This window comes from Zosterops lateralis (genome assembly GCF_965231275.1).
Source record: "Zosterops lateralis genome assembly, chromosome: 27".
Lineage (NCBI taxonomy): Eukaryota > Metazoa > Chordata > Aves > Passeriformes > Zosteropidae > Zosterops > Zosterops lateralis.
Genome location: NC_139787.1, coordinates 1774215 through 1794618, shown reverse-complemented (window position 1 = coordinate 1794618; position 20404 = coordinate 1774215). Strand labels below are relative to the sequence as shown.

At 54.3% G+C, this 20404-nt stretch overlaps 4 protein-coding genes and 1 long non-coding RNA gene across 6 annotated transcripts; 1 reads left to right on the top strand and 4 right to left on the bottom strand.

The window, feature by feature from the left end:
• Positions 1-356: 356 nt before the first annotated feature.
• Positions 357-3103, bottom strand: LOC310919705 (uncharacterized protein). The gene is made up of 4 exons (XM_083879167.1): positions 3026-3103; positions 1770-2064; positions 919-1014; positions 357-569 (listed from the first exon to the last, which is right to left on the bottom strand). The coding sequence occupies exons 1-4, from the start codon at positions 3078-3080 to the stop codon at positions 524-526; spliced, it is 492 nt and encodes a 163-aa protein (XP_083735293.1). The 5' UTR covers positions 3081-3103; the 3' UTR covers positions 357-523.
• On the top strand, positions 2021-19189 carry LOC310919709. The gene is made up of 3 exons (XR_014591846.1): positions 2021-2101; positions 2269-2358; positions 18585-19189. It is a non-coding gene; the product is annotated as an uncharacterized lncRNA (long non-coding RNA).
• LOC310919441 (SLAM family member 7-like) lies at positions 4067-6784 on the bottom strand (the record flags this gene model as incomplete). Its single annotated transcript, XM_083878806.1, has 5 exons — positions 6703-6784; positions 5671-5970; positions 5322-5594; positions 4614-4712; positions 4067-4113 (listed from the first exon to the last, which is right to left on the bottom strand). Exons 1-5 carry the CDS (start codon positions 6755-6757, stop codon positions 4067-4069), a joined length of 774 nt encoding a protein of 257 aa, XP_083734932.1. The 5' UTR covers positions 6758-6784.
• Positions 8282-13283, bottom strand: LOC310919700 (SLAM family member 7-like). Its single transcript, XM_083879160.1, has 6 exons — positions 12405-13283; positions 11108-11197; positions 10677-10964; positions 10326-10598; positions 9156-9257; positions 8282-8813 (listed from the first exon to the last, which is right to left on the bottom strand). Exons 2-6 carry the CDS (start codon positions 11160-11162, stop codon positions 8755-8757), a joined length of 777 nt encoding a protein of 258 aa, XP_083735286.1. The 5' UTR covers positions 11163-11197; positions 12405-13283; the 3' UTR covers positions 8282-8754.
• Positions 13286-19797, bottom strand: LOC310919699 (SLAM family member 7-like). Of its 2 annotated transcripts, none has more exons than XM_083879159.1 (5): positions 19225-19797; positions 16829-17128; positions 16475-16750; positions 15242-15355; positions 13286-14832 (listed from the first exon to the last, which is right to left on the bottom strand). In XM_083879159.1, exons 1-5 carry the CDS (start codon positions 19277-19279, stop codon positions 14648-14650), a joined length of 930 nt encoding a protein of 309 aa, XP_083735285.1. In that variant the 5' UTR covers positions 19280-19797; the 3' UTR covers positions 13286-14647. The 2 variants fall into 2 exon arrangements, with proteins under 2 accessions (XP_083735285.1, XP_083735284.1); XM_083879158.1 differs by having other exon boundaries at positions 13286-14835; positions 19225-19795.
• Positions 19798-20404: the final 607 nt, after the last annotated feature.

Sequence of the window (20404 nt, the reverse complement as noted above, 5' to 3'; positions counted from 1 at the left end):
GGGTCCAATCCAGCCCTGACTACTCACTTAAGTCATGGCATTGAGTGCCACATCCAGTCTTTTATTAAACACATCCAGGGATGGTGGCTCCGCCACCTCCCCGGGCACACTGTTCTGGTATTTAATCATTCTTTCCATTGAAAGCTTCCTGCTAATATCCAACTTAGGTTTCTCTTGGTGCAGGCACTGGTCTGAGATGGTCCGAGGCCAGTCCAGGCACTGAAGTGGCTTGGTGCAAGACCAGACCCATCTGTGGTCATGCTGGCCCATGGCTGGTCCTAGCAGTGGTCTGAGCTGGTCAGTGATCTGCGCTGGTGTTGAAGAGGTCTGTCCCAGCCCTGGTCTGAACTGGTCCACAGCCGGCCCTGGCTCTGGTCTGAGCTGGTCAGTGATCTGTTCTGGCACTGAAGAGGTCTGTCCCAGCCCTGGTCCGTGTTGGTCCGAGGCTGGTCCTGGCTCTGGTCCCAAAGAGCTCATGGCCTGAACACAGCCCTGGTCACCCGGCCCAGCAGTGGCAGAAATCTCAGTTGAGCCCCGCGCCAGTCTGGCCACGCAGTCCGGGCAGTAACCTGTTGGAAATTCATAAGAAAGAGAGATTTTCCTGGGGTTTCTTTGGTTTTAAACGTGCTTTTCCACAGTGGAAGGTTCAACTCTTTTAACCAGGTGTCAATCTTCAAACCCAGCCAGCTGATTGGCTCTTCAAACCCAGCTGGGTGTTTGGCCCGTGGGCTCCATCCCAAATGAAAACCCAAAAATCTGTTAAACCACCACAGGGAGATGCGACACAAGAATCCCAAATCCACCCCAAATCCCCCCCAAATACACCACAAATCACCCCAAATCTGCCCCATCCGGGCTCTGTCCCCTCCCAGGTCCCACCTCCTCCCCAGGGCTCCAGGGACGGTTTTCCACTCTCACCTTGAGATTTGCAGAAGAGCACAAGGAAACTCGATGAAACTCCAACCACGATTCCAATCCCGATCCCAATCCCAATCCCGATGCCCAAGTTGGAGCCTGGAAAAGGGAGAAGATCCAGTGGCAACATCCCAAAATCAATCCGGCTCTTCCTGGCATTGGGAATTTGGCCTCCAATCCCTCCCTGATCCCTCGTTCCAGGAGAACTCGATCCCAGCCTGGGCAGAGGACGAGGACGAGCGGCTTGGCAGAAGCAGCAGTGGGAGAATCCCAGAATCCCAAAATCCCCAAATCCCCCAAATCCCACAGTTGTAGGGTGGGAAAGGAGCTCTGGAGATCTCCCTGCGGGGTCACCCTGAGCAGGGGACACGGGGACACGGCCGGGCAGGTTTGGGGGGGCTCCGTTGGGAAGAGGTTCCCCAATGGAGGTGGAACCTCTCGGGGTTGGGTTTGGGGCCACCACTCCTTGCCCTGTCCCTGGGAGCTGCGGGAAGATCCGGAACATTCCCTGGGAAGGGTTTTTGGGAGGAGCTGGAGGGGGCTGGAATCAGGCTCCCCAGTCCTTCTCCTCAGCAGGACGTGGAAAAGCTGCTCCAGACACTTGGGGACACTTGGGGACACTCAGACTGCAGCTGGTCATGGACAGGGGGTGGCAGCTCATCAGGGCCGGGAGGGAGCATGGACCGGGACCAGCCCACCCACCTTCCCCTCCACCTTTCCCCGGCTCTCACATGATCAGTACAGGGACTTGCAGGTCACCCTGGGCTCTGGCAGCTCCTCTGGGAGCACAGCGATGTCAGAAACTTCTATTTTGTGGTGTAAAACCCCCCCAAAACCCCACTAGAAGCACGTACTGTACACCTGGAGGATGAAGGTGGATTTTTTTCCCATTAATGTTTACAGAGTAGGTCCCGGCATCCTCCATCCTCAGCTGGGAGATGGTCAGTGCCCGGCCCCTCTCGGAGACAGTGAAACGAGTTTTGTATTTGGCTTGATAAAATACAGGTCGAGGTGGATCCCTAAATAGCACAGCCACTATGGGATCATCCCCAAATCTCCACAACGCCGGCTTTGTGTCTGTGCTGGGGCCGCGGAAGGTCACGGACCCGCCCACGGCCCCGATCAGCTCTGTGGTGTCACTGGCGCTGCCTGGGGAGAGAAAGTGGGGAGAGAACACGGGGGGAGGGTGGAGTGAATGTAGGATGAAGATCAGCTCAAGGTGGGCTCAAGGTGACATGGAGGTGGAAAGAAGGTCAGTTTAAGGAGGGATAAAGGGATGAATGGATAAAGGTGGGATGAAGGAGGGATGAAGATGGGATGGAGGTGGGATGGAGAGATAAAAGTAGGCACAAGGCGGGATGGAGGTGGGATGAAGGTGCTGAACCAAGACAATGAATCTGATCATGCCTCAGCCCTGAGGACCTGCTCACTCCTTTCTGGAAGGTTCCCATGGCCAGGGGAGAGCCGAGGGAGTCTTTCCCCTGGTTGCCCCATCTTGGGGAGGTTTGCCCCAATTGTCCACCCCACACGTCCCCAAAACCCCCCAGGGGCTGCTTCCCATCCTCTGCTGAGGGACGAGAAGTGCCCATGTGCCGAGACAGAGCCTGGAGGGGGAACAAGAAGGGGAAAAGGAACCAGGATTTTGGGGAAGGCTCAGAAAGGTGGGAAAGGTTGGCAAAGTCTGAGTTCAGGAAGCTGAGCAGGACAGGGAGCTCCTGGCCGGACCTGCAGCTGCTCCTCAGAGGAGAAACGCGGAGTCCTGGAGAGGTTTGGGCTGGGAGGGAATTTTCAATGACCCCGTGGCACCCCCTGGAACCTTCCCCTGCCCCGGGCGGCTCCGTCCTGGCCGCGGTCACTCCCAGGGACGGCCAATCCATGGGATGACCTCTGCCAGGAGCTCCCCGGGCAGCAGCTGGACACAGGCTGGACCAGAGGTGGACCTTGGGCTCCATCCACAGCTCAGAGATCCACGGCAGCCCCAGATCCCAACACTGGGCACAAACCCAACCCCGCCGAGCTGCTCCTCTGCTCCCGCTCTGCCCTGACCCTAAAAACCCCCAGACCACCCCAAAATCTGGTTCCCGAGGGACGAGGGGCACGGGGCCGTTACAGGTTTGGGTGAGGAGCGTGAGGATGGTGAGGAGCTGGATCCAAAACTCCTCCATGGGCGTCTGAGAACGGAGAGGATTTGAGGAAGTGAACACTCAGATAAGAAAAGAGCAGAAGAGGAGGACAAGAAAAAAACTGTACAGTTTTCTGTGTCTGGGTGCAGAGGAAGGGGCTGGATGTGGTTTGTGATGAAAACAACATTGGGGGGTGGCAGCTCATGCGCAGAAGGGAAATTTGAGCTCTTTCAAGAGGAAAAAACCCTCAAAACTCAGTTTCCAACCAAAGATGAGGGCGACACGAGCAGATGGGACAAAGAGTGTCACTGTGTGTGTGTGTGACAACTGGCTCCGGAGCTCCATGGGGACCAGCCTGGGGAGGGTTATCCCAGGGAATATCAGGGTTTGGGAATTGGTGCACGTGGATTTGGGTTCTCCGGGGTGTCCCTGAGCCCAGATCATGGACTAGTTTGGGAGGGAAGGGACCTTAAAGCTCATCCCGCTGTCCCAGGTGGCTCCAAGGCTTGTCTGGAAGGAGGAGAATTTTGTGCTGGAATGGGGATTTGAGAGTATGGAACAGGGGTTTTGAAGGCTGGAATGGGGAGGATTTTAGGGTCTGGAAGGAGAAGAATTTTGGGGCTGAAATAGGAATTTTGGGGCTGGAATGGGGATTCTGGGACAGGAATGAGGAGGATTTTAGAGTTGATCTCTACAAGGCTCTGCATGGGAGATGTTGATGAATCTTTTATTCCCCATCAGGTGGTCCCCACTGGCCCAGCGCTGGTCCAAACTGGTCCATGCCCAGTCCCAGCCCTGGTCCAAACTGGTCCATGCCCAGTCCCAGCCCTGGTCCAAACTGGTCCATGCCCAGTCCCAGCCCTGGTCCAAACTGGTCCATGCCCAGTCCCAGCACTGGTCCAAACTGGTCCATGCCCAGTCCCAGCCCTGGTCCAAACTGGTCCATGCCCAGTCCCAGCACTGGTCGCGGCCACCTCGCGGCCTTGGCACAGTCCCGGTGTCACAGCCCCGTGTTGGTGACAGAAAACTCAGCCACTCTGCTCACCGGCCCGGCTGTGTGGGGCCACCCAGTGACCTATGCAAAAGCCAGAAAAAAAAAGAGATTTTCCTGGGTTTTGTTTGTTTTTAAATGTGTTTTTCCACATATTCCCAGGAATGAGCGGGAATGAGAAACTCTTTTTAGATAATTGGGTGTCAATCTTCAAACTGAGCCATCTGATTGGCTCTTCAACCCCAGACAGCTGATTGGCTCTTCAGACCGAGTCAGCTGATTGGCTTTTTAAACTAAGCCACATCTTTGGCTCCGCCCCACAGGAAACCACACCCACAGCACGTGGGGTCTACCCCAAATGAAAACCCAACAACCTGGGAGATGTGAAAGAACCAGAAGAACCCCAAATCTGCCCCAAATCTGTCCCAAATCCACACCAAATCTGCCTGAGGTCACCCCAAATCCATTCAAATCACCCCAAATCCACCCAAACCCACCCCACATCTGCCCCATCCCGCCTCTGTCCCCTCCCAGGTCCCACCTCCTCCCCTCCCAGGGCATCAGGGATGGTTTTCCACTCTCACCTTTGGATTTGCAGAAGAAAAGGAGGTAAACTGATAAAATCGCCGCGATTTCAACTCCGGCCACGAGCCCGATCCTGATCCAGTTGACCGAAGGGGTGCCTGAAAAAGGGAGAAGATCCCAAAATCAATCCGGCTCTTCCTGGTATTGGGAATTTGGCCTCCAACCCCTCCCTGATCCCTCATTCCAGGTGAACTCGATCCCAGCCAGGGCAGAGGACGAGGACGAGCGGCTTGGCAGAAACCGTGGCAGGAGAATCCCAAAATCCCAGAATCCCAAAATCCCCCAAATCCCGCAGGTTTAGGATGGAAAGGGAACTCCTCCAGATAAGAAGGAACGGCTTGATGGAAGCAGTGGTGGGAGAATCCCAGAATCCCAAATTCCCCAAATTCCCCAAATCCCCAAATCTCATCCCCAAATCTCCACCTGGCTCTCAGAGGAGTGGGATCAGCCCATTCCAAGCTCAACATTCCCATCCCAGCCCAACCTCAAATCCCAAATTTTCCTTTCTCTTGGGGGAGTGGGATCAGCCCAGCCCAACCCCAACTTTGTCATGGTTCTCAAGGGAGTGGGATCAGCTCATTCCAAGCCCAACATTCCCATCCCATCCCAAATTCCACCTTCTCATGGCTCTCAGGGGACTGGAATCAGCCCATCTCAACCCCAACATTCCCACCCCACCTTCCCGTGCCCCTTTCCCCGGCTCTCACCTGGGCACAGCCCCTCAGGGGTGGTGACGGTGACGTTCCTGCTGCTGACGTCGTTCCAGGCCGTGCACCTCAGTGGAGCCAGGTCATCCCAGGAGGATGTATACACCCATGTCAGCACCACAGGCCCTACATTCCTCCGGCCATTCCACAATCTCCAGGTGTAGAAAATGTTCCCAAAGCCGGTGCCAGTCACGGAGCAGCGCAGGAAGACGAGGCAGATCCTGTGCAAGCAGTTCTGGGCCTCACACGTCACTGTGGGCTCTGTCAGCTCTCCTGGGGGCACAGGGGGCTTAGAAATCTCTTTTTTTAATGTAAAAAAAAACCCAAAAAGAAGACTAGAAGCACCTACTGTACACCCGGAGGACGAAGATGGATATTTTTCCATTAATGTTTACAGAGTAGTTCCCGGCATCCTCCGTCCTCAGCTGGGAGATGCTGAGTGCCCGGCCCCTCTCGGAGACAGTGAGACGAGTTTTGAATTCTTCTTTATAAAATACGGGTTGAGGAGGATCCCCAAGTACCACGGTCACTATGGGATCGTTCCCAAAACTCCACAATGCTGAATTTCCGCTTATTTCTGTGTTGTTGCCGTGGAAGGTCACGGCCTCGCCCACGGCCCTGATCAGCTCTGTGGTGTCACTGGCGCTGCCTGGGGAGAGAAAGTGGGGAGAGAACACGGGGTGAGGGTGGGATGAAGGTGCTGAACCAAGAGAATGAATCTGATCCTGCCTCAGCCCCAAGGTTGGGCTCGGAATTTCTGGCTCCCTCAGCCTCAGGCACAGCTGGGACACGGACAGTGGAGTCTCTCTGAGCACAGGGAAGAAAAAAGCTGCTGGGGAAGATGAACTTCCACACAGAGGGGCGTGAGGACAGAGCCCGGAGAGGGAACAGGAGGGGAAAAGGAACCAGGATTTTGGGGAAGGCTCAGAAAGGTGGGAAAGGTTGGCACAGTCTGAGCTCAGGGAGCTGAGCAGGACAGGGAGCTCCTGGCCAGACCTGCAGCTGCTCCTCGGAGGAGAAACGCGGAGTCCTGGAGAGGTTTGGGCAGGGAGGGAATTTTCAATGACCCCATGGCACCCCCTGGAACCTTCCCCTGCCCCGGGCGGCTCCGTCCTGGCCGCGGTCACTCCCAGGGACGGCCAGTCCATGGGATGACCTCTGCCAGGAGCTCCCCGGGCAGCAGCTGGACACAGGCTGGACCAGAGGTGGACCTTGGGCTCCATCCACAGCTCAGAGATCCACGGCAGCCCCAGATCCCAACACTGGGCACAAACCCAACCCCGCCGAGCTGCTCCACTGCTCCCGCTCTCCCCTGACCCTAAAACCCCCCAAACCACCCCAAAATCTGGTTCCCGAGGGACGAGGGGCACGGGGCACTTACAGGTTTGGGTGAGGAGCGTGAGGATGGTGAAGAGCTGGATCCAAAACCCCTCCATGAGTGTCCAGAGCACAGAGAGGATTTGGGGCACTGAGCACTCAGACAAGGAGTGTGACACAGGAAGAAGAGCGCCTGTGCAGCTTTTTGGTGTCTGGGTGCAGATGAAGGGTGGGATGTGGTTTGTAACAATAAATGTTGAGATGTTGAGGACGGACATCTCATGCTCACAATGGAAACTTGTGGTGCTTGTAGAAAAAAACACAACTCAGATTCTGAGAAAAGACGTGCGTGGCTGCAGGTCAAGCATGTCCCTGTGGGTGTGTGTGACAAATGGCTCAGGTGCTCTGTGGGGACCAGCCTGGAGAGCGTTATCCCAGGGAATATTGCAGATCGGGGATTGGTGCATGTGGATTTGGGATCTCCGGGGTGATCTCTTTGGGATCATGGACTGGTTTGTGTGGGAAGGGACCTTAAAGCTCATCCCGCTGTCCCAGGTGGCTCCAAGCCCTGTCCAGCCTGGCCTTGGACACTCGCAGGGATGGGGAATCCATGGAATCACCCGGGCCGGGGCCTCCCCACCCTCCCAGGGAACAATTCCTGCCCAAAATCCCACCCAGGTTCCCCCTCTGTCAGTGTGAACCCATTCCCCTTGTCCAGGCACTCCATGCCTTTGGGAAAAAGTTTCCTTCCATTTTTCTGGAAGCCCCTTCAGATCCTGCAAGGCCACGGCGAGGTCACTCCAAAGCCTGGAGAGGATTTTGGGTCTGGAATGAGGAGAATTTTGGGGTTGGAAGGAGGATTTTGGGGTTGGAAAGGGTATTTTAGGGTTGGTTATTCCTCCCCAAATGTCCCCATCCTGCCACTGCCATGTCCGAGCTGAGGACACTGGAGCCACCGCGATGTCCCCAACTGTCCCCAGTGCTGGTGGCAAAAGGAAACCAAAACACCCCAGAAAACCCTCCTGGGGCAATTTAAATTATTTCCCCATGAGTTTCAGTGGGCTGAGCAGCTCCACACCCGACACGTCCCTGTGCCCTGGGCAAGAGGGAACTAAGGCATCTCCTCAGTCCCCTCCCGTCCAGGGTTTGGCTCCTTCCTTACTGACCCCACTGTCTCCTTGTTGTTTTCTCTATGTGTCTCCACCCTTTCCTTTGTCCTGGCTTGGGAGAGAATTGGTGTTTGTAGGTTTGTTTCTTCTCAAGCTTTATAAATTGAAAGTTCAAGTTTTTCCATGGAAATTTCCATTTTTGTGAAGATTCCCATAAAAAATACCCCATTTTAATGGAAGCTTTTCATTGAAATTCCCATTTTAAAGACGTTTTCCATGGAATTTCCCATTGCAAATTCCCGTTTTAACAGAAGCTTTCCATTACAATTCCCATTTTAAAGGCGTTTTCAATGGAAATTCCCATTGCACATTCCCATTTTAATGGAAGCTGTCCATTAAATGGGAATTTCCCTGTGTTTGGTTCCCATCAAGTGGCCCCCAAGGGCACAAAGCGAGTCACGCTGGCCCATGGCTGTCACTGTCATGGACACGAAAGGACCACAAACTCACTGGTCAGGTCAAAGTGAGGAAAGAAGGGCCGTTTATTATGATTTGGGGTTTAAATAGGATATGGAATTTGATCAAGGACTGGAGGACAGGAGGAACACCTCTCTGACCCAATGGTCAATTCAGGAGTCCATCACAGAGAAATATGAAAACAATCTGCTTTGTTTTGAGGAACTCCAGAAGAAGTAACCAAGATCATCAGAAGGCGAAAGATCAGGGCGATACATGGCCAGTCCTGGTGATGGTCAGAGCTGGTCTGTGGCCAGTCCTGGTGATGGTCAGAGCTGGTCTGTGGCCAGTCCTGGTGATGGTCAGAGCTGGTCCGTGGCCAGTCCTGGTGATGGTCAGAGCTGGTCCGTGGCCAGTCCTGGTGATGGTCAGAGCTGGTCCGTGGCCAGTCCTGGTGATGGTCAGAGCTGGTCTGTGGCCATTCCTGGTGATGGTCAATGGCCACCTCGCAGTGTCAGGACAGTCCCAGTGGCCCAGCAGTGGCAGAAATCTCAGTCGAGCCGCTTGCCGACCTGGCCCCATGAGGCCGGTGAGGAACCTGTTGGAAGGTCTGAAGAAAGAGAGATTTTCCTGGGTTTTGTTCGTTTTTAAATGTGCTTTTCCACAGTAGCGCATTCAGTTGTTTTAAGTAAGTTAACTGGGTGTCAATCTTCAAATCCAGCCAGCTGATTGGCTCTTCAAACCCAGACAGGTGTTTGGCTCCGCCCCTCAGGGAACCACACCCACAGCCCGTGGGCTCCACCCCAAATGAAAACCCAAAAATCTGTTAAACCACCACAGGGAGATGCAGCAGAATTAGAAGAACCCCAAATCAGCCCCAAATCTGCCCCAAATCCATCCCATCCTGGCTCTGTCCCCTCCCAGGGCTCCAGGGATGGTTTTCCTCTCTCACCTTTGGATTTGCAAAAGAAAATGAGGAAAACCAATAGAACTCCAACTGCAGCTCCAATCCCAGCTAGGACCATAATCACAACCCTGCTGCGCGAGGAGGTGTCTGGAAAAGGGAGAAGATCCCAAAATCAATCCGGCTCTTCCTGGCATCGGGAATTTGGCCTCCAACCCCTCCCTGATCCCTCGTTCCAGGAGAACTTGATCCCAACCAGGGCAGAGGACGAGGACGAGCGGCTTGGTGTGAGCAGCGGTAGGAGAATCCCAGAATCCCAGAATCCCTGAATCCCAGAATCCCAGAATCCCAGAATTCCCAAAATCCCCAAAATCCCCCAAATCCCAGAATCCCCAAACCCCACAGTTGTTGGATTGAAAAGAAACTCCTCCAGATGAGGATAAGGAGCTAGGTGGAAGCAGCAGTGGGAGAATCCCAAAATCACCAAATCCCCAACATCCCCAAATCCCAGAGATGCAGGGCAGGAAAGGAGCTCTGGAGATCTCCCAGCGGGGTCACCCTGAGCAGGGGACACGGGGACACGGCCAGGCAGGTTTGGGGTGGCTCCGTTGGGAAGAGGTTCCCCAATGGAGGTGGAACCTCTCGGGGTTGGGTTTGGGGCCACCTCTCCTTGCCCTGTCCCTGGGAGCTGCGGGAAGATCCAGAACCTTCCCTGGGATGGGTTTTTGGGAGGAGCTGGAGCGGGCTGGGCCCAGGCTCCCCAATCCCCCTCCCTGGCTGGACACGGAAAAGCTCCTCCAGACACCTGGGGTCACTTGGGGACACTCGGGAAATGTTGGGAACACTCAGGGATGCTTGGGGACACTTTGGGACATGGCTGGACATGGACAGGGGTGGCAGCTCACCTGGTCCAGGAGGGTGCATGGAGTTTTATGGTGAGGGGAGAGAACAGGGACAGGGGGCAGAGCTTCCCTCGGCATCCCGAGATGCCGTAGAGTGGGATCAGCCCAGCCGGACCCCAACATTCCCATCCCAACCTTTCCCAGGGTTCTCAGGGGAGCAGAATCAGCCCATTGCTCCTTTCCCTCCCAACCTTTCCTGCTTCTCAGGGGAACGGAATCAGCTCATTACAACCTCAACATTCCCACCCCAATCCCATCCCAAACCAAACATTCCCACCCCACCCCACCTTCCCGTGCCCCTTTCCCCGGCTCTCACCTCGGCACAGCCTCTCAGGGATGGTGACGGTGACACTCCGGCTGCTGATGGCGTTCTGGGCCGTGCACCTCAGGAGCCCCAGGTTGTCCCAGGAGGATTTTTCCACCACTGTCTGCACCATGGACCCCTCATCCCACTGCCGATCCCACCCTGTCCAGCTGTAGGAGACGTTCCCAAAGCCAGCACCGGGCACGGAGCAGCGCAGGGAGACGACACAGTTCCCACCTGAGCAGTCCTGGGTCTCACAGGTCACTATGGGCTTTGTCAGCTCCCCTGGGGGCACATGGCTGTCAGAAATTTCTCTTTTTTTGAAGTCTAACAACCCCCCAAAACAAGCCTAAAAGCACCTACTGTACACCCGGAGGATGAAGGTGAATATTTTCTCATCAATGGTTACGGAGTAGGTCCCGGCGTCCTCCATCCTCAGCTGGGAGATGCTGAGTGCCCGGCCATCATCAGAGACAGTGAAACGAGTTTTGTATTTCTCTTTTAAAAATATAGGTCGAGGAGGATCCTCAAATAGCACGGTCACTATGGGATCACACCCAAAACTCCACAAAGCTGGCTTTGTCTCTGTGCTGGGGCTTTGGAAGGTCACGGTCCTGCCCACAACCCTGATCAGCTCTGTGGTGTCACTGGCTGGGGAGAGAAAGTGGGGAGAGAACACGGGGTGAGGGTGGGATGGAGGGGGGATGAACCAAGACAATGAATCTGATCCTGCCTCAGCCCCAAAACCACCCCAAAATCTGGTTCCCAAGGGACCAGGAGCACGGGGCACTCACCGTTTTGGTGGAGGAGCGTGAGGAGGGCGAGGAGCTGAATCCAAAAGTCCCTCATGGTCTGAGACAGAGATTTGTGAACTCCAGCTGGTCCTTTAGAGTACATTTAAGAACATGCACAGTATAATAGTGCTTTAGAATATATGAGATCACATTTTAGAAGACACTCAGTGAACACTGAAGGCTGTGCTGAACCGGCGGGGAGGCCGCTATAGGGGATACCCTGGTCGAGATGAGACCCCATAGAGACCTTTGGGGTCAGACCCAGGGAACCCCTGCGTTGGTGAACCGCGGCTGTGTGATTGCAAAGTCCGGACTTTGTACCGTGTGTGTGTGAGGCACCAGGAATGTACCGCCCATGGTGTGAGCAGGCACAGTGGGGAATGGAGTGCTGAGAAAGGAGCAGGGGAACCCTCACTGCCAAAGCGTCTCAAGGGAATTTGGGTGGATTTTGTCTGAAGAGTTGCAGATTTGTGGGCGGGTGTGGTGGTCAGACGTGTCTGTGCTGATCGTGTGTGGGTATCGAGTGTCGGAGACACCCTGGGTGTGTTTTGGGCGGCTGAAGCAGCGGCTGAAAGATTCGGAGCAAACGCTGTGTGTGTGTGTGTTGTACATTTAGTAACGTGTATTCAGACTGTTTACTGCAGGGAAAGCTGTGCCTTGTTTAATTCTCAGCCTGTCCCAGGTCGAGAGAAGCATTTCGTTTTAAGGAACGCGGAATAGATAAGATTGATTTTCCCGCACCCGCGGGACTGGAGAGCCGTGTGGGATGGGCGGTGCAGGAGTGTGGGGATTCACGAGAGTGAGACAGAGTTAATTAGCACATCTAATTAACTGTGACCTGGATGCCCTGGCGAGGACAAACAGAACTTTGAGCTCATGAGAAGATGGGATTAGAAACCCGCTTACAGAAGAAGAATCAATCAAGCCCCTACGATGAAGATGTTGAAAAATGTATGCGTTGTTCGTGTGATCTTTTAACCTAATTATTGTAGTAGAAATTATTAACCTTACTGAAATGGTGTATAAGTTCTTGGAAAACCTGAGTAAAATCAGATTCTGATCATGGTCAGTCTTCCCGTCTCTCCTTCAATCGCCGATACAGGAGGGTTGGAGGACTCGCTTCTCCACACCACGGACTGAGCCGCCTCTCAGAGCCGAGGTGATTTGAGCTCGCCTTCCCCGGCACGGCTGGGGCTGGGTCCCCCCTCTCCTCTCCCCGACCTGGCCGGGTCCCCCCTCTCTCCGCTCGCCCTCCCTGACACAGCTGGGGCTGGGTCCCCTCTCGCCCCCCGCTCACCTTTCCCTGCGCGCTCGGTCCCTGCCGGAGCTGCCTCATGCCGCACACCGGCCCCGCCGTGTGTCCTCCATCCAGCTCATTTCGTTCATTTGTGCCTGAAAGGAAATTTCTCTGCTCTACACCCTCTCCATTTCGGCTCAGTGTCACCGGCCGCAGGGCCCCTGGTACTTTGTCACTGGGTACAAAGTACCCCTCAAATTTACCTGTGTGGTAACACATCTAGACCAAATACACTGTGTAAACACTGGGTACAAAATACCTCCCAAATACATCTCTGTGGTGACACAGCTGTAACTGCAACAGGCCAACAGCTTTCCAGCTGTTTCTGTACCAAATACCCGAACGTGGCCTCTTCCTCCTTCCATTGCCTCACGGCTGCCTCCCCTTCCATAAGCTGTGAGAACATCCCAGTTTCCCCTTCAGGACCCGTGTTGGGACCCAAACAAGACTTTGCAGGTGGGCAAAGGTTGTTGAGCTGCCAAGAGTGGACAGCGAGGGGACTGGAGAGGGCTGTACCCGAGACTATAAATTGGTCAGCTTTATATGCAATAAAACAAGGTCCCTCAGAAACACCATCTGAATTTCCGGACCCCCTGGTGGATGCCTTGTGCTGCCACCCCTCACTGGATCCGGCACCCGAGACAGGGATACAACAACCAGAAAACTTGTTCTTGGGGATTAGAGCCCTCATTAACATTTCCCCCGTGGTTCTTTTGCCCTTTTTAAACTGGTTTTCACAATTTTCCCCAGTTTTGACCTGTTTTTTTCCTGGTTTTCCCCAGTTTTCCCCGGCTTTCTCTACTTTTCTTCAGTTTTGAACTTTTCCCCCTGGTTTTCCTCCATTCGCCCCCATTTCCCCCCGGTTTCCCGTTTTTCCCAGTTTTCCCCTATTTTGCCCCAGTTTTCCCACAGTTTCCCCCATTTCCCCCCAGTTTTCCTTTTTTCCCCCGAATTTTCCCCAGTTTTGCCCACTTTTCTCCCAATTTTTCCCAGCTTCCCCAGTTTTCCCCATTTTTTTCCCTGGTTTCCCCCAGTTACCCCCGGGTTTCTCAGTTTTTCCCTTTCCCCTCCATTTCCCCGGGTGAAAATTCCTGCTTTTTATCCGGTTTTAATTTTTTTCTTTTTTTTTTTAAACCCGGTTTTACCCATTTTCGCTTGTTTTTTCCCCGGTTTTAGGCAGGTTTTCCCCATTTAATTCCAACCCTCTTTCCCATTTAATCCCAACCATCTTCCCACCTCATCTCAAGCCTTTTCCCATCAGAACCAGCTCGGACACGGCTCCAGGATTTTATTTAGGACTCGGGGAATCTCGGGTATCCCATAAGGCGCAGCCGAATCCCGGTTCCTCCTTTCCCGAAGTTTTTATTGATTTTTTGGGGGAATTTGGGGACTCCAAGGCCGGTCGCGGTCTCCTGCTGCCACCTCCCGGTCTTTGGGTTTAAAATAATTTAAAAGGGATTTTTCCCTCCCCGCGGGATGGGGCGGGGATGGGGCTGCCGGGGGTGGGGTCAGGGCTGGAAATTCCATAAAAATCGCCCGGCTGGGAACTCCGAGGAGCTTTTGGGGCTGGAACGGGGAATTTGAGGCTGGAACTGGGAGGATTTTGAGGCTGGAACTGGGAGGATTTTGGGGTCTAGAAGAAGGAGAATTTTGGGTCTGGAATGAGGAGAATTTTGGGGCTGGAAGGAGGAGGATTTTGGGTCTGGAATGAGAATTTTGGGGCTGGAACAGGGATTTTGGGGACTGGAACGAGAAAAATTTTGGGGCTGGAATGAAGAGGATTTGGGTCTGAAAGGAGGAGGATTTGGGGGCTGGAATGGGGAGTATTTTGGATCTGGAATGAGAAGAATTTTGGGGCTGGAATGAGGAGGATTTTAGGCTTGATCCATACAAGTCTGTCCATGGGAGATGTTGCTGTGTCTTCTATTGCCCATCAGGTGATCCTCATTGGTCCAAACTGGTCCGGGGCCAGTCCCAGCACTGGTCTGCACTAGTCTGCACTGGTCCATGGCCAGTCCCAGCACTGGTCCATGCTGGTCCTAGGCCAATCCTGGCACTGCTCTGTGCTTGTCCAAGGCCAGTCCTGGCTCTGGTCCAAACTGGTCCATGGTCAGTCCTGGCACTGCTCTGTGCTTGTCCGGGGCCAGTCCTGGCTCTGGTCCAAACTGGTCCATGGCCAGTCTCAGCACTGCTCTGTGCTTGTCCAAGGCCAGTCCTGGCTCTGGTCCAGGCTGGCCTGTGATTCATGCCAGATCTGAAAAGGTCCATCGTGACTCTGGTCCGTGCTTGTCCCAGGCCAGTCCCAGTGCTGGTCCCAACAACCTCATGGCCTGGAGACTGCTGCAATGGCCCGGCCCAGCAGTGGCAGAAATCTCAGATGAGCTGCTCACCTGCCTGGCCCCGTGGGCTTTGCAGGCTGACCAGTAACCTGCTGGAAGGCCAGAAAAAAGAGCTTGTCCTGAGCTTTTTTCATTTATAAATGTGCTTTTCTACAGTGACAGGTTCAACTCTTTTAAGTGAGTTAACTGGGTGTCAGTCTTGAAACTGAGCCAGCTGATTGGCTCTTCAAACCCAGCCAGCTGATTGGCTCTTCAAACCCAGACAGGTGTTTGGCTCCGCCCCCTAGGGAACCACACCCACAGCCTGTGGGCTCCACCCCAAATGAAAACCCAACAATCTGTTAAACCACCACAGGGAGATAAGACAGAACCGCAAATCCACCCCAAATGTGCCTCAAATCAGCCCCAAATCCACCCCAAATCTGCCCCATCCCAGCTCTGTTCCCTCCCAGGTCCCACCTCCTCCCCAGGGCTCCAGGGATGGTTTTCCACTCTCACCTTTGGATTTCCAGAAGAAAACGAGGAAACCCAAAAATATCACCACCACAACTGTGACCCCGACTGTGATCCCGACTGTGACTCCGATCCCAACCCCGCTGCTGAAGAAGGTGCCTGGAAAAGGGAGAAGATCCAGTGGCAACATCCCAAAATCAATCCGGCTCTTCCTGGCATTGGGAATTTGGCCTCCAATCTCTCCCTCATTCCAGGAGAACTCAATCCCAGCCACGGCAGAGGACGAGTGGCTTGGCGGGAGTAGCAGTGGGAGAATCCCAAAATCCCAGAATCCAAAAATTCCCAAAATCTCTAAATCCCCAAAATCCCAGTATCTCAGAATCCCCAAAACCCACAGTTGTAGGGTGGGAAAGGAGCTCTGGAGATCTCCCTGCGGGGTCACCCCAAGCAGGGGACACGGGGACACGGCCGGGCAGGTTTGGGGTGGCTCCGTTGGGAAGAGGTTCCCCAATGGAGGTGGAACCTCTCGGGGTTGGGTTTGGGGCCACCACTCCTTGCCCTGTCCCTGGGAGCTGCGGGAAGATCCGGAACATTCCCTGGGATGGGTTTTTGGGAGGAGCTGGAGGGGGCTGGGCTTGGGCTCCCCAATCAACCTCCCTGGCTGGACATGGAAAAGCTGCTCCGGACACTTGGGGTCACTCAGGGACACTCAGGGGACACTCAGGGACACTTTGGGACACTCAGGCATGCTTGGGGACACTCAGGGATGCTCAGGGGGAGCTCAGAGGCACTTGGGGACACTTGGGGACATGGCTGGACATGGACAGGGGGTGGCAGCTCACCAGGGCCGGGAGGGTGTGTGGAGTTTTCTGGTGAGGGGAGAGAACAGGGACAGGGGTCAGAGCTTCCCTCAGCACCCCGACCCCAAATACCAACCCCAAATCCCACCTGCCTCTCAGGGAATGGGATCAGCCCAGCCTGACCCAAACACTCCCATCCCACCCCCAGATTCCATCTTCCCATGGGTCTCAGGGGATCGGAATCAGCTCATTACCACCTCAATATTCAAATCCCAAATCCCAATCTTTCCCATGGTTCTCAAGGGACTGGGATCAGCCAAACCCACTTTTCCCTCCACCTTTCCCTGGCTCTCAGGGGAGTGGGATCAGCCCATCTCAAACTCAACATTCCAGTACCAACCCCAAATCCCAACTTTTTCCAGGCTCCCAGGAGACTGGGACCACCCCACCTTCCCGTGCCCCTTTCCCCGGCTCTCACCTGGGCACAGCCCCTCGGGGGTGGTGACGGTGACACTCCTGCTGCTGACGGCGTTCCGGGCCGTGCACCTCAGCGGATCCAACTTATGCAGGGAGGATTTATCCACCACTGTCAGCACCACAGGCCTCTCTTCCCACAGGTAACCCCACCCTGTCCAGGTGTAGGAGACGTTCCCAAAGTCGGTGTCAGGCACGCAGGAGCAGCACAGGGAGAGGAGGCAAACCTTGTCCAAGCAGTCCTGGGCCTCACAGGTCACTGTGGGCTCTGGCAGCTCCTCTGGGGGCACGGGGGGGGTCAGAAATTTCTCTTTTTCTGTAGTCTAAAAACCCCCCAAACAACACGAGAAGCACCTACTGTACACGAGGAGGGTGAAGGTGGATATTTTCCCGTCAATGTTTACAGAGTAGTTCCCGGCATCCTCCATCCTCAGCTGGGAGATGCTGAGTGCCCGGCCACTCTTGGAGACAGTGAAATGAGTTTTGTATTCCTCTTTATAAAATATGGGTTGAGGAGGATTCTCAAATAGCACAGTCAGTATGGGATCATCCCCAAAACTCCACAATGCTCCATTTCCCTCGGTAGCTGTTTCGGGGCTGCTGAAGGTCACAGACTCGCCCATGGCCCTGATCAGCTCTGGGGTGTCACTGGCGCTGCCTGGGGAGAGAAAGTGGGGAGAGAACATGGGGTGGGGGTGGGATGGAGGTGGGATGAAGATGGGATCAAGGTGGGATCAAGGCAAGATCAAGGATGGAATCAAGGTGGGATGATGAAAAGCTGTGATCAAAGTGGGATGAAGGAGGGATCAAGGAGGGATCAAGGATGGAATCCAGGCAGGATGAAGTTTCTGAGCCCAGAGCACAAAGCCCACCGGGGCTGGGGGTCTCTGGAGGCTCACAGGGGGCTCACGGGAGGGTCCCTGGGAGGAGGAAGAGCACCAGGCCACCCCCAGGAGAGGAACCAAAGGGGAAACGAGAACCAGGAGCTGCAGACGGGAGGGTCAGGAGGGGCAAGGTCACTCTGGGTGACCTCAGCAGGACAGGGACCTCCAACTGCCCCTCGGGGGACAATCAGGGAAAGGTTTGGGTTGGGAGGGACCTTCAAACCCTCTCATCCTGCTCCCCAAAAATCCCTAATTCCCTCCAGCCCCCCGGGGTGCTCCGAGCCCTGTCCAGCCCTGCTTTGGACACTGCCAGGGGTGGACGGGGCAGCTCCGGGGTGTCTTGTCCAGGCTGACCATTCCTGTGTCCATTCTCCAGGCTGACCATTCCTGTGTCCATTCCCGACTCCGGGGCCTCCACTGGACCTGCTCCAATGGTTCCATGGCCTTGTTATGGTGGGGGCACCAAGCCTGGGGGGATCCCGAGATTTTGGGTGGGATCTCAAGATTCCAGTTGTGATTTCACCTTTCCAGGTGGGATCTCACCTATTCCAGGTAGGATGTCATGATTCCAGGTGAACTGCCACCATTCCAGTTGGGATCTCACCATTCCAGTTGGGATCTCACCAGACCAGGTGGGATCTCACCAGACCAGTGATGAGAAACCTCCCACCCTCCTTTGGCTGACCCCCAGGACCAGCTCCAAGACCCCTCTGGGTCCATCCCTTCACTCCCATGACCACACCACGACCTTGGTCATGACCATGTCACCATTTCAAGGGAGAAGGAGCCATTTTCATCATTTTTCACAACATCCTACTTAAAAAAAACCCCAACAAAACCCCGGTCTAGACTGGGACTTGAGTTTTTCTTCCCAATTTTTCTAACAGGAAACTGTTCCTGGCTCAGTATTTTTGGTTCCCTCAGCCTTGGGCACCTCTTGGACATGGACAACGGAATCTCTCTGAGCACATGGAAGGAAAAAAACTGCCAGTAAAGATAAACTCACAGAAAATTTGCAGTTTAACCAAACCATGAGCTGGTTCCTGTGATAAAAGACGCTCAGAGGCTGCAGGGAGGGGCTGAAACTGGCACAGTTTCCCTTTTTTCAGACCAAAACCCCCCAAAATGATACCTCCAAAAACCGAGCAGAGCAGGAGCTGCAGGTGGAGCAGGAGAACATCTGAGCCAGAGGCTGGACCAGAGATGGACCTGGTCACTCCTTTCTAGAAGGTTCCCATGGCCAAGGGAGAGCCCGGGGCACCTTTCCCCCTTTGGTTCCCCATCTTTCCCCTTGGTTGCCCCATCTCGGGGGGGATTGCCCCAATCCTCCACAGAGCCTGGAGGGGGAACGGGAGGGGAAAAGGAACCAAGATTTTGGGGAAGGCTCAGAAAGGTGGGAAAGGTTGGCAAAGTCTGAGTTCAGGGAGCTGAGCAGGACAGGGAGCTCCTGGCCAGACCCGCAGCTGCTCCTCGGAGGAGAAACGCGGAGTCCTGGAGAGGTTTGGGCAGGGAGGGAATTTTCAATGACCCCGTGGCACCCCCTGGAACCTTCCCCTGCCCCGGGCGGCTCCGTCCTGGCCGCGGTCACTCCCAGGGACGGCCAATCCATGGGATGACCTCTGCCAGGAGCTCCCCGGGCAGCAGCTGGACACAGGCTGGACCAGAGGTGGACCTTGGGCTCCATCCACAGCTCAGAGATCCACGGCAGCCCCAGATCCCAACACTGGGCACAAACCCAACCCCACCGAGCTGCTCCTCTGGGATTCCCACACATCTCCACTGTCCTTTCACCCTAAAAACATTAAAACCACCCCAAAAACCACCCTCCTTTCTTTCTGCTGCCGAGGGACGAGGGGCATGAGGCACTTACAGGTTTGGGTGAGGAGCGTGAGGATGGCGAGGAGCTGGATCCAAAACTCCTCCATGGGTGTCCGAAAACAGAGAGGATTTGGGACACCCAAAAACGATCGTGACAAATGAGGAAAGACAAGGCAGAACCCCCTTCTGTGGCCTCTCAACCTCTGGGTGGAGGTGGAGCCTGGGAATGGTTTGAGATAAAAATGACCTCAAGGAGATGCAGCTCATGCTCACAGTGGCAAATTGAAGTGTTTCAATATAAATTAACTCCATTTCTAAACAGTGGGAGTGTGAGAGTGTCACTGTGGGTGTGTGTGACAAATGGCTCAGGAGCTCCGTGGGGACCAGCCTGGGGAGGGCTATCCCAGGGAATATCGGGGTTTGGGAATTGGCACACGTGTCTTGGTTTGGGAAGACAAGTGTCTGCCAGGGAAAGCTGGAGTTTCCCTTGGAATGGAGAATGTAAACCAAACCCCTCTTTTTTCCAATTATTTTCGCAAATTATTTTTGTAGCAATTATTTTCTGGTCTGTATAACAAAGCAAACAAAAACAACAACTACAGCATTAATTATAAAATCAGTTCCAAGAACCTTGGGGGCTTTGCTTCACAAAAACAAACCCCAGAGCAATTTGGTCTTGGTGCCACTGAAGAATCCTCAGAGCACAAAGCTCAAACAGTGGAAAAGTATCGGGCTGGTGGCTGGTAGAAAAAGAGGAACAAACCTAACCCCCAACAGGCAGGAATTTTTGGGATTTCTCCTGGAGGAAATGTTGAAATTCTGAGGGAAGAGTGAGGATTTCTGGGGTTGTCCTTCCTGAATTCCATGCAGTGGATTTGGGGTGTCCTTGGAAGGGACGGGGAGATGGGATTTGGGATTTCGGCAGGGAATCCTGAGCGATTCCCCAGGAATTTGGGATTTCTGCAGAGAATTCCCTGGGAATTTGGGATTTCTGCAGGGAATCCTGAGCAATTCCCCAGGAATTTGGGATTTCTGCAGGTGTGGTGATTTCACGTTTGCCCAATTTTATTTGCCAACTGGGAGATAGGATTTTGGGAGAAAAAGCCGAAGCGGGCTCAACGTAGACATGAACAGATAATTTATTAACATGCAGCAAGGAAAAGAAAAAAAAAAAGAAACTTTCAAAACCCTTCTCCTCCCCCCACCAGTGTTCGCTTTCCTACAAACAACAC

Bases quoted from the DNA above. Each gene is read 5' to 3' on its own strand.
- LOC310919700 (XM_083879160.1), bottom strand. From the start codon at position 11,162: ATGAGGGACTTTTGGATTCAGCTCCTCGCCCTCCTCACGCTCCTCCAC. The intron at 10,965-11,107 runs GTGAGTGCCCCG...TTCTCTCCCCAG, and splicing joins CACGCTCCTCCACCAAAACG to CCAGTGACACCACAGAGCTG. The intron at 8,814-9,155 runs GTGAGAGAGGAA...CTCTTTCTTCAG, and splicing joins TTTCTTTTGCAAATCCAAAG to ACCTTCCAACAGGTTCCTCA.
- LOC310919705 (XM_083879167.1), bottom strand. From the start codon at position 3,080: ATGGAGGAGTTTTGGATCCAGCTCCTCACCATCCTCACGCTCCTCACC. The intron at 2,065-3,025 runs GTAACGGCCCCG...TTCTCTCCCCAG, and splicing joins CACGCTCCTCACCCAAACCT to GCAGCGCCAGTGACACCACA. The intron at 570-918 runs GTGAGAGTGGAA...AATTTCCAACAG, and splicing joins GCTCTTCTGCAAATCTCAAG to GTTACTGCCCGGACTGCGTG.
- LOC310919699 (XM_083879158.1), bottom strand. From the start codon at position 19,279: ATGGAGGAGTTTTGGATCCAGCTCCTCGCCATCCTCACGCTCCTCACC. The intron at 17,129-19,224 runs GTAAGTGCCTCA...TTCTCTCCCCAG, and splicing joins CACGCTCCTCACCCAAACCT to GCAGCGCCAGTGACACCCCA. The intron at 14,836-15,241 runs GTGAGAGTGGAA...CTGGCCTTCCAG, and splicing joins TTTCTTCTGGAAATCCAAAG to CAGGTTACTGGTCAGCCTGC.